This window comes from Ahaetulla prasina, chromosome 8 (assembly GCF_028640845.1).
Source record: "Ahaetulla prasina isolate Xishuangbanna chromosome 8, ASM2864084v1, whole genome shotgun sequence".
NCBI lineage: Eukaryota > Metazoa > Chordata > Lepidosauria > Squamata > Colubridae > Ahaetulla > Ahaetulla prasina.
In genome coordinates, this window is record NC_080546.1 from 66289652 (window position 1) to 66308267 (window position 18616).

The following is an 18616-nucleotide window of genomic DNA, read 5'->3' on the forward strand; positions in this document are numbered from 1 at the left end:
AGATTTTTTCAAAGGTTTTATGGACTGATGAGATGAGAGTGACTCTTGATGGACCAGATGGATGGGCCAATGTATCAGTAACTGGCACAGAGCTCCACTTTGATTCAGACACCAGCAAGGTGGAGGTGGGGTACTGGTATGGGCTGGTATTATTAAAGATGAACTAGTTCTGTGATGACAAAGCTATGGCAGGCATTCCCGAAGTGGCACATGGAGCCATGTCGCCTGGCACGCATGGAGTCACTTGGTCCTGTTCTGGGTTTATGCCGCGCATGCATGTGCAATGATCAATTGGCCTTCGTGTGTGCAGGAGTGCAGGAAACTGGAAGAGCTGGTCTGCCATTTTTCTGCGTGATCATGCAGCTAATCGTCATGCATACCAGAAACCTGGAAGATTAGCTGGCCGGCACACATGTGCACCGGAAAGCAGAAATTCATTTTCAGGTGTGCGCATGCGCCCTGGGCAGCTCCTCTTCCAGGTTGCGACACAGACAAGCATGTGCCAAAAAGGTTCACCATCACTGAGCTAGTTGGACCTTTTTGGGTTGAAGATGGACTCAAAATCAACTCCCAAATCTACCGCCAGTTTTTAGAAGACACTTTCTTCAAGCAATGGTACAGGAAAAGATCTGCATCTTTCAAGAAGAACATGATTTTTATGCAGGACAATGCTCCATTGCATTGCAATGATACATTGCATGAATCAATGTCCAACAATAGATGTCCCTTCTACGCATGCTGAAGATGGTGCCGTGGTTTCAAAAACGGAGCGTGGAATGGCGGCCTTTCCCCGGCTGGCCTTGACCAGGGAGACTGATTTCGACCTCTTCGGTCCCTGGTCCGGCTAGGGGAACATTTCTTCAGCCGGGGAGAGCGTGGCTGGTTATGGGCGAGGCCGGGGGTGAGCGGTGGTTCCGTCAGCCTGGTCGGGTGAATGGGGGCGGCGAGGCGGTTTCTCCGATGGTGGCGGTGTTCCTGTGGCTGTGGTTTTCAGCGGCAGCAGCGATGTCTCCCCTGCGGAGCCCCACAGAGCCCCAGGACCATGTCTCCCCCGTGGAGCCCACGGAGTCCTACAGACCCCACAGAGCCTTACGGAGCCCCCATAGAACCTCATAGAGCTCCACGGCGTTTCTGGCTGCGGTGGTGCTTTCTGTGGTGGAGGCGGCGGTGACGGCGACGGTGATGTTTCCCTCCCACGGAACCCCATGGAGCCCCCCACGGAGCCCCACGGAGCCCCATGGAGGTTTGGGCGGTTGTGACCGCCGCGTTGGTTGGCCGCTGTGGCTGTTGCCACTGCAGCGGCGGTCGGTGGCATTTTTTGGCGGCTGCGACCTCTCTCCCCTTGGAGCCTGTGGTGGTTTTTCCCTCCCTGGAGCCTCCAGGAGGCCTGAGTGGCTGGACTGGGTGATGGCTGCTGCGATGGCAGCAGTGGCATCTCTTGGCGACGGCAGTGTTTTTGCAGCGGCGGCGGTGGCAGCGATGTTTTTTCCCTTCCTTGGGGCCCTCTCGGAGGCCAAGCGGTTGTGGCCCGGCAACCGATACGGGCGACGATGTTGAGGGACTGCTTAGGCGTCAACGACCATTGCTGATCCTGTAACATCATTTTCCACCTCAGACTTATTTCCATCTATTTGTTCCTAGTTGGAGATTTGTTGGTTATCATCTGATCTGGCTGGGATGGGACCACCCGCCATTCTTCGTAACACGCATGTATTCATCAGCGGAACTTCTTGGTCTGCAAGACTCCCCCCTCTTGCAGATTTGGTCCTCCACTCTATCGAGGGCCTACCTCGATGACGGAATTTGGAATCCTGAGAGGTGGCATGTGGCAAAGAAGGGACTTAGGGGTTTTTTAAAATCGTTTTTTAAAGGGTTTTTAAGAGGAGGGAGGGTTAGGATGGGCTCTGGGGGAAACACTTCAGGGACATGGCTGGACCCTGCGAGGGCTCGCAATGTAGACACCATAAGTTCGGAGGCGAAGGAAGAGGCTCGAGCTCGATTCTATGAGGGCTATTCCATCGGCATGGTAATTGGGAGGGGCAGATATGGCGGAAGCGGGGGACTGTACAATGTTTGGGGAGTGCGCGCTCGCTGTTTGTGAGCGATCGCGCACTCCGGTTCCTCTGGCTTTTCTCGTTCCCCGGGTAGCTGGAATCCTCAGAACCTGTTGTGTCTTGCCCGCCCTCAGAGCAGCCGGGGCCTTCTTACCTGCTCCCGAACACTGAGGAATGTATGCCTCCCGGCCCAAGTCCTGGCTCCATGCCCACACAAACTGCAGAAGAAGGAGCATCTCCCGGCCCCAGCCCTGACTCCATGCCCAGGCAAACGGAGCAGCTAGACCCCTCCCCCTCCTCCACAGCATGTGAGCCTGAGGAGGGTTTATTCCCAACAGCTGCTGATTGGTGTGACCCTCGCATCAGAAGGCTGGATAGGCGGAGGCAACAGAAGGAAGGGAGGGGCAGGCCTTAATGAGTGCTGAGTCATGGAGCCACACCCCATGGCCTATATAAAGGATCTGCTTTCTGGCAGTCTCTGAGTCAGGCAAAAGTCGAACTTATCTTGCTGAAGTCACTTACTGGTCTCCTGCCTGCTCTGAGGACTTTGCTAGGACTTTGGGCAGAGCTGCAGAGGCAAGCCTGATTCGGATTTCCCTGACCCGGCCGTCAGCGGAGGAGTGGGACACGACAGAACCTGGACCTTCGGCTGATGTTATGTAATGCCAGGTCTGTTGTGAATAAAGCCCCCCTTATTTTCGATCTTATACAAGAGGGGGGTACGGACCTGATGGCCATCTTGGAGACCTGGTTGGGCACGGAAGGGGGGGTGCTCCTTATTGAAATGTGCCCACCAGGCTTCCGTGCATTTCATCAGCTGAGGGCCCACAGTAGGGGTGGGGGATGGCGGTTATTATTAACAAAGGTCTGGAACCGAGGGAGGTCACTGTACCACAGATATCCAGATGTGAATCTCTCTTTGTGAAGTGGGGTCAGGGGATACAGGTGGGTTTGCTGATTACGTACCTGGCTCCTTGCTGCAAGACAGCAGCCCTCCCCGAACTGCTGGATGTGATAGCTGGGATGGCGGTTGATACCCCCAGACTTATGGTTATGGGGGATTTCAACCTGCCATCGGTCGGTGAAGCATCTGTGGCGGCTCAGGAGTTCATGGCTTCCATGACGGCCTTGGACCTGACTCAGTTAGTTAATGGTCCCACTCACATCGGGGGAAACACTCTGGATCTGATTTTTGTCTCTGGACAGTGGTTGAATGATCTAGAGTTAGAGGATTTAGTTATTAAACCCCTGTCATGGTCAGATCATTCGCTCCTTCGACTTGACTTCTGAACCGCCAACCCACACCGCAGGGAGACGGAGCCGATTCACTGGTTCCGTCCCAGGTGCCTGATGGACCTGGAGAGGTTTCTGACAGAGCTTGGGCCATTTCCTGAGGATCTAGCTCACGGCTCGGCTGAAGAACTAGTCGCCGCCTGGGAAAGGGTGGCGGTGGGGACTTTGGACCACATCGTGCCTTTGCGGCCTCTGACCCGGCGCCAATCTCGACTGGTTCCTTGGTACTCTAAGGTGCTGAGAGAGATGAAGTGCCGAAAAAGACACCTAGAGAGTGGTTGGAGGGCCAGCCGTTCTGAATCTGACCAAACATTGGTAAGGTCTTATATTCAGACCTACCTAGTGGCAATAAGAGCGGCAAAACGTGAGTATTTTTCGGCTCTTATTGCATCGGCAGATAACCGCCCAGCCACCCTGTTTAGGGTGATCTGCTCCCTCCTTCATCAGGGAGCTCGGGAGGACCCCTTGCAAGGGCGTGCTGAGGATTTCGGACAATATCTGCACGATAAAGTTGCTCAGATCCAGGATGGGCTGGACTCTGATTGGGTAGATTCGGGCGGGGGACTGAGATAGATCTTGGAGATGTCATCTGGGAAGAGTTCGACACTGTGGCTCCCGAGGACATGGACAGGATACTGAGGAAGCTGAATGCAACCACATGTTTATTGGACCCGTGTTCCTCCTGGCTGGTACTGGCCACACAGGAGGTTACACGAGGCTGGCTTCAGGGAATTGTCAACGCTTCTTTGACGGAGGGTGTCTTCCCTACCGCCTTGAAAGAGGCGGTGGTGAGGCCCCTCCTCAAGAAGGCCTCCCTGGATCCAGCTGTTTTAGCAAATTATCGTCCTGTCTCCAACCTTCATTTTGTGGCGAAGGTTGTTGAGAGTGTGGTGGCGCATCAGCTCCCCCAGTACCTGGATGAAACTGTCTATCTTGACCCGTTCCAATCTGGTTTCCGGCCTGAGTACAGCACGGAGACGGCATTGGTCGTGTTGGTAGATGATCTCTGGAGGGCTCAGGACAGGGGTTGTTCCTCTGCCCTGGTCCTATTAGATCTTTCAGCGGCTTTCAATACCATCGACCATGGTATCTTGCTGCATCAGCTGGAGGGGCTGGGAGTGGGGGGCACCATCTTTCGGTGGTTCTCCTCCTACCTCTCTGACCGGTCGCAGACAATGTTGACAGGGGGGCAGAGTTCGACCGCGAGGCGCCTCATGTGTGGGGTGCCACAGGGGTCGGTTCTCTCGCCTCTCCTGTTCAACATCTACATGAAGCCGCTAGCTGAGATCATCAGTGGTTTTGGGGTGCAATGTCATCTGTACGCTGATGATACTCAGCTGTACATTTCCACCCCGACCCACCCCAACGATGCCGTTGAAGTGATGTCCTGGTGTCTGGAGGCAGTGCGGGTCTGGATGGGGAAGAACAGGCTTCGATTCAACCCTTCCAAGACTGAGTGGCTGTGGATGCTGGCATCCCGGTACAGCCAGCTGATACCATCGATGACTGTTGGGGGCGAGTCATTGGCCCCTATGGAGAGGGTTCGCAACTTAGGCGTCCTCTTGGATGTATGGCTGTCTTTAGAAAATCATATAACGGCCGTCGCCAGGGGAGCTTTTCATCAGGTTCGCCTGATACGCCAGTTGCATCCCTTCCTAGACCGGGATTCCCATGCACGGTCACTCACACCCTCGTCACTTCCCGCCTGGACTCTGTAATGCTCTCTACATGGGGCTCCCCTTGAAGAGCACCCGGAGGCTCCAACTGGTCCAGAATGCGGCTGCGCGGGTAATAGAGGGAGTGACTCGAAGCTCCCATGTAACACCTCTCCTGCACAAGCTGCACTGGCTTCCGGTGATCTTCCAGGTGCAATTCAAGGTGTTGGTTACCATCTTTAAAGCGCTCCATGGCATAGGACCGGGTTATTTACAGGACCGCCTGCTGCCACCAATAGCCTCCCAGTGACCTGTGCGCTCCCATAGGGAGGGTCTCCTCAGGGTACCGTCAATCAAACAATGTCGATTGGCGATGCTCAGGGGGAGGGCCTTCTCCATGGGGGCTCCTGCCCTCTGGAATGAGCTGCCTCTGGGGATATGTCAACTCCCCGACCTCCGGACCTTTCGACGCGAGCTTAAGACCTTCTTGTTTTATCGTGCAGGGCTGGCCTAACATATTTTAAATGTGGGTTTTACTTTGGTTTTATCACTGTTTTATTCGTTTCGGCCTAATTTGAATTTAGATTTTAAAAATGTTTTTAATTTTTGTAACCCTGTTTTATTTGGCTGTAAACCGCCCTGAGTCCTTCGGGAGAAGGTCGGTATATAAATTAATTAATTAATTAATTAATTAATTAATTAATTAATTAATTAATTAATTAATTAAATAAATAAATAAATAAATAAATAAATAAATAAATAAATAAATAAATAAATGCACTCCACTGCGTGGCTAGCCAAGTAAAGGCCTTAAAAATGAAAGAATAATGACATGGCCTCCCTCCTCACCTCACTTTAAATTCTATTGAGAACTTGTGGGCCTTTCTTAAATGGGAGATTTATGATGAAGGAAAACAGTACACCTCTGTGAATAGTGTCTGGAAGGCTGTGGTTGCTGCTACATAAAAAGTTGATCATCAACATATCAAGAAATGAACAGACTCCATGAATGGAAGGCTTATGATTGTTGTTGAAAAAAAGGGTGGCTATATTGGTCACTGATTTATTTATTTTTTTTGAAATGTCAGAAATGTTTATTTGTAAATTTTGAGCTGTTTATTATTTTCACTTTAACAGATGCAAATAAAAAAGATGGGCAAATTTTCATTTTTCATTTTGCACACTGCAAAAATATTTTTGCACACTGATAGTTGCCCAATAATTGTGCATATATAGATATTCTCCTAAGAAAGTCAAAACCTCAGTTTTACTTTCTTAAATACCGTATTTTTCAGAATATAAGATGCATGTCTTTCTGTCCGAAAAGAGGCTGAAAATTTGGGTATGTCTTATACTCTGAATGTAACCCCGCCCACCCGCCGGCCCCCACCCTTTGGCCTCCCCACATCTTCTTCCTGGCTGCAGAGATTGCCACCGATAAGGGCTTGTTTTTGGGGTCTGCACATCACGTTTTCAGCCTCCAAATGCTCTGTTTGAGAGCCCTACAAGGCTGCGGGCATCACCAAAGCACATCACTGCTGACCGCTGCCCAAAAATGCAACATGTTTGGAGGCTGAAAACATGACGTGTGGTGTCCAAAATGGCTACCCAGAACAGCTGCTGCCTTCTCTTACCCCTTCCGCACTTTACCTGCTTTAGTCACTGGAGCTCCCTCCGATGATCAGTTATGTTTTTGAAGCTCTTTTTCAGCTCCAATGTGGCACTTGCAAGTAAAGCCATCTTCCACACTTTGCTTGCTTTTCTCATTGCTGCTCCCTTCGACTATCAGCTGTGCTTTTGAAGTTGTTTTTCAGCCCCAACACAAGCAAAGTGATCTTCCATGCTTTGCCTGCTTTTCTAATTGCTGCTCCCTCCAACAATCAGCTGTGCTTTAGAAGCTGTTTTTTAGCCCCAACCAGCCCCAACCTCAAAACCAGTGAGCTAACTAATGCGCTGAAGCTAACCAGGCTAAGGATGCTAGCCAGATGGTAGGCAGATTTTTTCCCCCCTATTTTCCTCCCCAAAAACTAAAGTGCATCTTATACACTGAGAAATACGGTATTCATGTTTGTGGTTTATTAACATTTTGGATTGACCAAGAGCATTGTAGTTGTTCAATAATAAAATTAATCCTCCAAAATACAATTTGCCTAATAACTGTGCACTTAGTGTATTTTAATTTGTATTCCTAATCTTTTCTGTTCCTTTTTTTGAAGATTGGGCTATTTTTTTCTTTTGTGTGAAGGCAGATGTAACTAATGAAACAAGCATCAATGCTTTTTCTCTATTGCCTGTTACTTCCTTGCCATCTTTTCTCATTAGTGGACCAATTGTTTCCTTGACTTTTTTCCTGTTTTGTACATGTTGAAACTTTTTTATTATTATTATTGATATTTATTACAAGTCTTAAATTCATTTTGAGCCTGAGCTTTCCTGATTTCATCTTTGCAGATTCAGTCTATATGTTGCTATTATGCCTTAAGTTATGTGTCCCCTTTTCCATTTTTACACTCATCTTTTTGTCTTTCAGTTTATCAGAGAGTTCTTTATGCATCCATGCTGATTTCTTATAGATTTCTTATTTTTCTTTTTCAGTGGTATTGTGGATACTAGAATTTTTAAGTTTTTTATTTAAGAATTTTTATTTTTAAATACTGAGTGCTTTTATTTGTTCTGGTCTCTGGTCTAAGACTGTAATAATAAATTGTTGTGGTGGTGGACTAGGCTTTTTAAATCACATTTTCACTGTTTCCCAAGCTTCTTAAATTGTTTTCCCCTTTAAGATTTTCATTTATGGAATCCTTTCCAAGCTCTAAGTTTGTTGAAATCAGCTGTTTTAAAATCTAAGAGACTAGTTTGATTTTGTTCTATTGGTTGTACCTACATTATATTGAATTCCAATATGACATGGTCACTCTCCTCCAAAGTTCCTGCAACTTCAACCCCCTGTATCATTTCATTTTTGTTAGTAAGAATTAAGTCCAGTATAGTTGACTCTCTAGTTCTCTCAACTATCAAACCTGACTCAACTCCATAGTTGCCTGTACCTGTTTTTTCTCACAGCTTTGGCAAAACAGTGACGGGAGGGGGTGGTGAATTCCTAAGGGTGGAAGGAAGCTATGGAATACAAGTGAACTGTTTGTCACCAGGGAGATGTTATCTAAAGGCCAAGTGATGAGTAATGTTTTGACTGAAAGGAAGCAGACAGCTTTTCCCAAAGCAAAAGAATGGAACTCAATTGGTGAACTATGAACTGGGGGTGGCCTAGAGGGGAAAAAGGGGGTTACTTATGTGGGTTTTCAGGGGAAAAAATCCCAGAACTGGCTTTGCTTCTGCCATGCCTAAGGGGATTTTTCAATAAAACTATACTCTTGTTGAATGTGTCAAATGCGACAGCTGACATTAAGTCAGTTCTCACAGTAGTGCCTACCTGGATCCCAGCAGGAGACCAAAGACCTCAAATGTCGGCAACAGGCAAAGAATCAGAGGAGAGGAAGAAGCCAAAGAAGCACCTGGCTGAAAAAGCCCAAGTAGTGCTGCAGACTGGGGCAGGGGTGCAGCTGGCAGGCTCATGTCCCCAACTCAGGGCTGAAAAGTCAGAGCTGCAGTAGATGAGCTTAAGGGAATGATTGTGGAATGCCATGTACCAGGGACAGAAGCCTCGCTAGGCAGCAAATGTGGAAAGGCAACAGAAGCCGAGGACCCCCCAATCCCGCAGGATCTGAGGGAGCAAATGGAAGGTGGAGCAGTTGGTTGAGTGGGATAAGCCGGTGGCATGAAAGCTCCACTGCAGCCCATCAATGGAGCATCTGAGAGAGATGTTTGGAGGCCTGGTGATCAAGGGAGCAGAGTCAAAAGAAGCCAAGGCAACCATGGCTGGGACAGGGGCAGCGAAGTCACTAACTACCCTGTCACCTCCTCTCATGCAGCCAGTTGTGCCAGCACCTGCCAGGTCCTTGCAGGGAGCAGCGGATATCGCCGTCTTTCCCCTTGTGGCCCCAAGGGCTCAAGTGGGGGTTGAGGCCTCTCCACCTTCTCTTCCAGTGGCAGCGGCACTCCTACCACCTGGGTATATTGTGATGAGGGAAAAGCGACCACCGCCTCCCCTCACTGTTCGATTTGATGGGGACTCGGGCAAACTGGCTCCCTTTTTAGCCCAGACATGGCACCACATGAAGCGCTATGGGGTGAAATGCTCCAGGTTCGGACCAGATCGCCCAATCTGATAGCGATTGCAGCGGGTGGTTCGGAGAACCGATAGCAAAAATCTCTGCCACCCCTGCCCAGCTGAGCTGCGTGATCATAAGAGGTTTTTTTTTTTAACTTTAAAAGGCAAAAAAATGCTTTTAAAAGAAAAGCCTCAGATCGTCAGAGGAGCCTTTTAAAAGCATTTTTTCTACAACCTCTTTGGCAGGAGAGGTTGTAGAAAAAATGCTTTAAAAAAAAAGTTGGCCATGCATTACCCCTTCAAGCCATGCCCACAGAACCGATAGTAACAAATTTTACATTTCACCCCTGGAATGTACCCAGATAATGCAGCCTGGGTTCACACAGTGGCGTCCAACCTGAAGGTCGGCACAGCCAGATGGCTGGCATCTGTGCACGAGATTGTGGCACAGGAACTGGGTGACCTGGATGCGTTCATACAGATCCTGTGAGGGCAGTTTGAGGACCCCATGGTGGCCTGGTACACTGAATCCTGCATCCACACCTTTAAGCAGGGAAAGCGGCCAATAGCTGTGATTGCCCCAAATGCATGCTGGTCTCCTACTTCTGAGGGGGGCTATATCAAGAGCTATACCAGAACTGCATACCCCGAAGGGTACTGCAGAACTTGCAAGTGTTTTCCAAATGGCCAGCAAAGTGGAGATCGACCTGATGAAGTTCCAAGAGCACAACACGCAGGAAAGCTGGCCCCAGAGAGCGCCTGAGAGACACTCAGACCACGGGGTGGGGAAAGAGGTATGTGCCTTGGCCAGAGGAAGTAAGCCTTGCCAAGCCTCAGGGCCCTGCTGCCACTGTGGAAAGGATGGTAATTGAGCAGCCAAGTGTCTTGCATCACAACGAGAAATTGCTCCTCCGCCCATCAGCCAAGAGAACCCTAGCGAAGTCAAAGGAAAAGACACGTGTGGTGCAGCAATCTGTTGAGTTCTCTCCTCAGTTCAGGGAGGAAGAGAGAATTCCAGCCAAGGATCCAGTCTTCTATGAGAGCAACAGCAAGGAGGAAGACAACCCAATAAAAAGTGGCAACATCATCCCTACGATGCTCAGGTGGAGATTGTGGTAGCTTCCTTGGGGGTAAGGGGAGCCAGCATGACGTTGCTGGACTTGAGTTGCACCCAGTGCATGGTCAACAACCAGGTGGTGGAGAGGCTGAGACTGAGGTTAAAAAAACTGAAGTTCTCCCAACTAGACGGGTCAATAACAGGAGATGAGCCAGCCACCTGCCTAATCGATTCAGTTCAGCTCAAAGTGGGGACTCAAGTAGAGACTGTTAGGTTTATTGTAGTCCCTAGGATGACTGAGCCCATGGTCCTAGGACTAGTGGGGTGGAAAAAGTGGAACCCCTGTGAGTTGGGATAGAGAAAAGTGGTAGATGCAAAGGAGAGCCGCTAATTGGCAAGAGCAAAAGAAAGCACATAGAGCTGCCCATGCACCTGCGGCTACAAAAGTGAAAGCAGAAACCATGAATTCACTAAGAGGAGACAGTGAGTTACAGCTGCTAATTCCCGCAGAATATTGCAACCTAGCTGAGGTTTTTAGCAAAAAGGAATCAGATGTGCTCCCACCTCACTGACCCACTGACTATACAAGAGATTATGCCAGGGGTCAAATTGCCTAAACTAAAAATGTACACTGTGACCCACCGAAAGATGGACAAACTCTGAGCATTTATAGAGAAGAAACTAGCAAGGGGGTTCATTGAGCCAGCGAAATCGAGAATGGCACCCCCGGCGCTTTTCAAAGAAAAGAATGACAGGTCCCTTAGACTGTGCTTTGACTATAGGGGGCTGAACTGCATATGTGTGGGTACCATGTATCCTCTCCTCCTTATGAGGGACATGTAGGCTCTTGTTGGTGAACCTATGGAATGTGTGCCAGAAGCACGCAGAACCATCCCGCAAGGAATGTGTGGCATCACTGGCTCCTCTTCCATGTTTCGGTGCACACACACGTGGCAATCAGCTGGCCGTCACGCACACGTGGGAGCAGCGAAACCCTGAAGAATGGTGCTCCGTTGCACGTACACAGGCCGGCACCTGAACTTCCGAGTTTACGTCACGTGCATGTGCAATGGCCAGCTGTTCTTCGGGTATGCATTCATCGTGGGATGGTTTCGCATGCCATTTCCAGCACACAGGCCAGCACGCAGTGACGTAAAAGGTTAGCCATCACTCTGCTAGTGTCAGCCTCCGCATGCTACATTTATTGTTTTACTACTTCCAGTTAATTGTTTTATTGTTTTATTGCTGTATTTTAGTGATAGGCACATAGTAGTGGGTAATGTATTCCTGATTGGGGTCTAGCTGCTTCGGCTGTAATAAAAAGGAGGGAGGGGGGAGTTTGGCCAGTTTGGGCTGAAACGAAACTTATCTGTAGAAACAAAACTTAAGGTATTGGGGAAACACTGTGTATGCGAAGGCTAGAAGGCGGGCTGATAACACTCACAGCTAACGGTCCGTGCATACCAGAGGGATGGAACCATCTGGAGATGATCCTCACATGGCACCTGAGAAGAAGGTGGACTGGACAAGACTGCTTGAACTTTGGGGGAAGGAGGATTAATATGAGAACTTCTGCGTAAACCACACCTATTGCCCAGAGCTTGCTTTACTTACGATGCATTCAGTTCATTCTCAGTAAAAGTACCTTTCTCTACAAACAATGGAGTGGGGTTTTTCTTTCTTGAGTTTTGAAAGGAGGCACGCCTGACAGCTAGACTGGCACAGCAAAAAATCTTCATGAAGCTGAACTTGAGGAAGGCGCATTACTAAGTGAGGATTAAGGAAGGGGAAGAGTGGAAAACAGTGTTTAATTGCCCCCAGGCTGCTATCAGTTCCAAATAATGCCATTTGGGCTGCAAGGGGCTCCATCATATCCATGCAACTAATAAATGAGGTGAGATGCAACTGAATGAGCATCTGTATGAGGGAATCTTGATGTACTGGAATGATATATTAATATATACACCAAGACCCCTGAAGAACATGTGAAGCTGATCAGAGCCATACTCGGGAAGCTGCAGGAAGCCCAACTCTATGCGAAGCTGTCTAAATGCAAATTCTACAAGACCCACTTAGACTACTTGGGATACCAGCTCTCCAATGAGAGAGTGGCGGTGAATCCCAGTAAGGTGAAGGCAATACTACAGTGGGAACCCCCTCAGACCAGGAGGCAACTACAGAGTTTCCTGGGCTTTGCGAACTTTTACCTCCAATTCATCCCCACCTTCACCCAGATAGCCCTACTTATCACAAATTTGCTAAAGACAGGGAAGAATGAAACCAAAACCCAGCCAGTCCCTGGTCCCTTGACTGCCAAGCCACTTTGAAAAGTTGAAGCTCCTGTTTGCTGCACACCAGTCTTGAAACACCCCACCCAGAGGAGTCATTTTTAATGCAAGCGGATGCCAGCAATGTAGCAGTGGGGATGGTCCTACCCCAAAAGAATGCCAAAGGGGAATTGCAACTGTACACCTATATGTCTCACAAGTTATGACACTGAATGGTGGTGGGCTATCTGGGAAAAGGAGGTTTATGCAGTCCAATGAGCTCTCCTGACATGGAGACAGTTCCTGGAGGGTAGCAAGATCCCTTTCAAGGTCTGGATGGATCATAAAAACCTTGAAGTGTTGAAGTCCCCCTGGAAGCTATCCCCTAACCAGATCTGGTGGGGGCAATACTTTAACTGGTTCAACTTCACACTCCAATATCTGCCAGGGCCACAGTACTATAGGGTCTGAGAGGTGATGGTGACATCCATCATCCTATCCAAATAGCGCGCAGCATCAGTTCTTACCCAACAAGTGATGCCTCAGCTGGAGCCAAACCAAGACTTAGCACAACCTTTAAAAGATGCTCTAAATAAGAGATGAATGGTTCCAGCACCAGAAAGATGACCTATCTGTGAGGGAAAGGTTCGCATAGAAGGGCACCAAAATATATGTCCAAGCCAGCCAGCAGACCTGGATTTTACAGAGGAGTCATAATGTAAAGGCAGCAGGACATTTTGGATTCATAAAAATCCTGCATCTAGTGAAGAGACAATTCTGGTGGCGAAAGATGAAAAATGACATAGAAGCTTATGTGGCCAGCTGCCCTGTGTGCGCTTTAATGGAACAAATGCCCGAGAAGCCCCCCTCAGTTACTGCAGTCAGTAGCCAACCCGATAAACCCCTGGGAGGAAATCTCCATGGACTTTATTATGGATTTGCCAGAAAGTGTGGGGAACATTGGAATCTGGACCATTACAGACTTATTTTCCAAGCAGGCACATTTTGTGGCATGTTCAAAGATTCTCTCTGCCCGAACCCTGGCAAAGCTGTTCATACAACATATTTACTAACTGCATGGAGTCCTAAAGCAGATCAACTCAGACTGTGGGGTACAGTTCACCGCAAAATTTTGGGGAGAATTCTTTAAGCTGATTGGCTCCTCACAGGGCCTTAGCTCCGCCTATCATCTCTGTACCAATAGAGCCTGTGAATGGACCAATTCAGTGTACATGAGATGTTATGTCAATTACCAACAGACCAATTGGGCCGAACTCTTGCCTTTTGCAGAAGTGGCATATAATAACTCCGTGCATAATAGCACAGGATTTACCCCTTTCAGGATTGCTAGTAGGGTGGAGTTTGTGCTGATGCCAGAAATCCCTCAGGACAACCATCCTTGGTGTTATTGGCTGAATGGATGGAAACTTTAAAGGAAATGTGGAGTGGTAGTGTGCAGAGCATTACAGAAAGCTAGGGAAACACAAAAGAAGCAAGAAGACAAAAAAAGGGCACCACAGGGGGAATTCAAGGTGGGAGATAAAGTGTACCTGTCTATAAAATTTCTCAACCTGAGGAAGCCTTGTAAAAAGCTGGGTCCAAAGTATGTAGGGCCTTTCCCAATTATCCAGATCATAAATCCAGTTACTGTAAAATTGCAGCTGCCAAAAAGTCTTGGGTAAGTCCACCCTGTATTTCACTGCAGCTTGCTGAAAACTTTATGCAGCTCGGGATTAAGACCCACTGTGTAAGCACCTCCTCCTCCTATTCTGTTCAAAGGAGAGGAACACTATGAAATTAAGGAGATTCTTAACTCCTGGTACCACAGAGGGAAACTGCACTATTTAGTATCTAGTCAATGCAGAATGGGTGGCAGCAACAGATTTGAAGGCAGCTAGATTAGTGCACAGATTTCATGCTGAGCATCCAGGCCAGCCTAAGTGAGGGTGGTCTTGGAAGTGGACAGTAATGTCTAATGTTGTGTGCAGTATTGTTTTTTATTTTCCAGGGCTGTCATTCTTCTGGAGTGGTGGCATATCAAACCTGACTGGACTCTATAGTTGCCTGTAATCTGCTTTTTCTCTCAGCTTTGGCAAACAGTGATGGGGGAATTCCTAAGGGTGGAGGGAGGCTGTGGATGCAAGTGAACCATCTGTTGCCAGGGAGACATTTTCTACAAGGCCAAGTGATGAAGAATGTTTTGACTGAAGCAGGCAGTTTTTCCCAAAGCAAAAACTGAACTCAGTTGGTGAATTATGAACTGTGGGTGGCCTAGAGAGGAAAAAGGGAGCTGTGGATTTTCGCAGGAAAAACCCCAGAACTGACTTTACTTCTGCCATGCTTAGATTGATTTTTCAATCAAGTTACACTCTAGGTTAATCTAAAGAGATGGGAGTTTCTTTTGTTGAATGTGCCAAATGGGATGGTTGACAGCTACCTTTTGGATGACAAAGTTGTCAGCTAGGCTTATAAGGAACATGTTCCATCTCCCACTTGATGCAGAATTTATTTCCCAGTTGATGTCAGGGTAGTTAAAATACCCCATTACTACTGTGCTGCATTTCCTTCATCCATTAGTTAACTAATTAGAAAAAAGTTAATCTATTTCTTCTACTTGGTTGGGTTGCCTGTGGTATACACCTATTCCATTGTCATTCTTTTTTCCTTTTATTTTAACCCCTTATGCATTCAAAAAGTCTTTCATCCTTGGTTTTCTGCATTTCTGTAGAGATGTAGTGATACACATGGGGTTATCCCCCCCTTAAACATCCCTTAAACCCCAAAACATCAGGCATGTTTTAAAGCCTGTGCATCCTGTAGCTCTTAGGAGCCTTCTTACATGCATCCAAATATAATAGCTTGCCTTATCCCATTCTTTCATCCAAGTTTGGAGGAAAGTTTAAATAATTCCAAGCAAAAACATCCCAATGAGTTTTTACACCATCACACAAAGGCTCGCTGTGAGCTAAAAATGTTTCGGCTTTTTCTGATAATTTATATATCTATTCAATTGCCATAGCCATACCATCCTGCCAACTGCTACTCTGACTCATTCTACTTTTACTTACTCATCGTACACGTCCTCAGTATCCATCCTGCGGTAGAATTTGGCTAGTTTCACTGCACAAATAATGGCAGGGATCAGCATAATGCAGCAGCCTCCTAGTCCGAACCAGAAGGCATTCTAACAGAAAGAAAAAAGAACAATTGGATGCATATCTAATCCAAGCTGCTTGGAATGCTTCTTCCTCATTCCTTCTGTAAGCTTCATCGCAAAGCTATTCATCTTTTTTCACTTAGGTGAAAACACCAAACTAGAGTCACTTGAGTATTCTAGCAATAAACAAGCAAAAGCTCAGTTTTAAGAAGGATGAAAATGTGTGTTTCAAGGGATGCAGTTGTTCAAGTATAGTTGCTAAGCCCTCCAACTTAGCAAAGGCATTTACTGCTCATGAGATCATAGGCCATTCAGTGTTTTCTCCAATGGAAAGTTTACTTTAGCCTTGAATTCAACTTCCTTCTTGTTTTGCTCCTCCAGGTGAGTCAGGATGAAGTTTTCCTTGTGGAATCTGAACCCCTGCAGAGCCCTATTAGAGACCCCTCTGTGAAGGGAGTAGTCCAAACCAGAGACCAGATTGTAAAACCATAAACAGAAGATGTCAGGGACAAAACCATGCAAAAAGGGGCCCAGCCTCCAAACATCCATCAAGCTTCCAAGAATCATGTGCAATTCCCAGAAACTGCCATTTTTACATAACACTTTTCAGTTTTATGAGAACATAAAATCATTCTGCTGTGAAGCTCTGATTTTGAATAAGGCTGGTTATCTGAGTCCGTTTTCAAAGAAATTTGTTTTATGAGGAACCCAACAGAAAGTGACATAAATCCACAGGGGAAGCAATAACAGAAAAGCATTTTCAATCTTATTGGCTTCTCCACTCTAAAGAGTAGATAGTTTCTGGCAGAGAGGTGGCTTAAACAAAGTCTGCTCCAACACACACATCCTCCCCTACTTCCAGCTTACCAAAGAATCCATTACATAGCTGCACAGAAAAATATCGATAGCTGTATCAATCGTATTTGCAATTGGTTTACAGGTTGCTACTTGTGTAGTAATCTGCAAGAGATGAGATACAGATTTGGTGTTTTAATGTGCCGTGAACATGCTTCTCCACCCCTGTCTTAAGACAGAAATGAAGTCAAATGTATTCAATTTTGATTCTTGGCAGCCTCTGCCATATTTGATCTAGATTTTCATAACAGATGAGAAAACAAGCCAATAAACCAAAAGGTCTTACCGAATCCTTCACCCACATTGAATACTGCTCAAAGTAACCTAAGATAGTATCCATGTATTTCTTAGCTTCCTTGAAAGAAAGAAATCATTGTTAAGAGGCATATAGAATACAAAGCTATGTTCAGTGTAAGGATTAGTTTTAAGGGTTACTGTGACAAAAATATTTACCTGGACGATTATAAATGAAGCATTGTTGTTTATAAGAAGTTGAGTGGCTTCAATGGCACTGATTACACTTCTCACCTTTTCCTGGAAAAGCCAGAGAAAAGACCTTAAGTGAATCCCATCCTCCAATTGTGATGAATTAAGATCTTGAAACAATTCCTACTCAGACACTGGATTTTTTTTTTAAAAAAAAATCTAGATCTCCATAGTTATTTAAAGAAAAAGGATTAAAATGCATAGCAGGATATTTAAAAAGCAAACTAGATCGATCACTTATCTTTCACTTAATTTCCTATTAAATGGAGATAATGTTCACTAAAATGTTCTGCTTATTCTTTAATACTTAATTAAAACTTTTCAAAAAACAATAGCTAGTTTTTAATAAAGGTGGCCTTTATTGGCCTATTATAAGCAAAACACTGAGAAATAAATGTTCATTTATTCTAGAAAATAAGAAAGAAAAACTTACTGGAAGTTCTAATGAAGTTTTCTGTAGTAACCGAATACTCTGGTTTAAAGTACTCTGGTTTAAAAAAAAAAAGAAGATTTTATCTCTAATAGCTTGAGACATACACTTCTTATGCTATTGGTTTTAATGCTTACTATACAATAAATGTGTATGTGTGGAGTTGTTACAATTGTGAAAATAAAAATATGCAGCAATAGTACTACAACTAGTTTGGTTTAGTATACTCAAAATATAATTAATGCATACATTTATTATGCCTATTTGGTGTATGGTCCTAAAATTGCACTTGTTTGCATTACTTTCATTCTCAATCTTAGCAACTTTACAATGTGTGGATTTCAAATTGCAGAATTCCCCAGTCAGCATGCTTTAGAAAGACTGGCAGCTAGAAACACTGCTTTAAACTCACTGATTATTCTTTATACAGTCACATGCTAATTTAAATCAAAATATTTATATTAAAGTGCAGAATTACATGTTATACAAACAATGAGGCCATATTGTGGGCTGCAAGATTTCCCAACTTGCTGTTCTGTAGTGTGGCTACAAATAAGAGAGAAATAATTGAAAACCCTTGTACCCCATAACACCATGTAGTTTGAGAAATAGATCTAATTAAAAGAAAGCCAAAACCGTCATGGGATGTAGAAAGAGACGATCGTGGAGGAGGAAGTGGGGAAATTGAGTAAGCGTCTGAAGAAGGGGAAATGCGGGGATGCATGGTGAAGGGAGAGCAGGCAGAATGCAGCAGGAGGCCTTTGACAGATTCTGAGTTTAGCCACTTCAGACCCTGGGCAGAAAATAGGTAGAAAGGCTGCAATAGCTGTAAGTTCAATTTTTTTTCTTACTGGGTTCTGTGAATATGGCTTGGTGGGCGTAGCTTGGTGGGGTCATGTGATTGAGTGGGCATGGCCAATTCAATGTCACAGCAAGGTGCTGCCCCACCAAGCCACACCCACAGAACTGGTAGTGGAAAAATTTGAATTCCACCACTGGCTGAAGGCTATAGAAGCAGCTCAGCAATTATAGCATCACATAATTCTAGTATTTTCCTGTTTCTTACTGCACTAGGTTTGTGTATTACACAGTTTAACTAATCAGCTACTAGACATTTATCTATAAAGGGCCAGCATTAAAACAGGTCTTTGCATGTTTCGGCTACAAGATTATAAAAGTATCTCAAAATTATTT

General features: G+C 46.1%; 1 protein-coding gene across 5 annotated transcripts in view; it reads right to left on the minus strand.

The window, feature by feature from the left end:
- PROM1 (prominin 1) overlaps nucleotides 1–18616 on the minus strand; it is a 258262-nt gene that overhangs the window by 18893 nt on the left and 220753 nt on the right. For all 5 annotated transcript variants that reach the window (XM_058193311.1, XM_058193310.1, XM_058193309.1 and 2 more), the window contains 5 exons: nucleotides 17426–17479; nucleotides 16960–17040; nucleotides 16793–16861; nucleotides 16519–16611; nucleotides 15563–15678 (listed from right to left, as the gene is read on the minus strand). In XM_058193311.1, the coding sequence (XP_058049294.1) occupies nucleotides 15563–15678; nucleotides 16519–16611; nucleotides 16793–16861; nucleotides 16960–17040; nucleotides 17426–17479 (413 nt within the window). The remainder of the gene's footprint in view (nucleotides 1–15562; nucleotides 15679–16518; nucleotides 16612–16792; nucleotides 16862–16959; nucleotides 17041–17425; nucleotides 17480–18616) is intronic.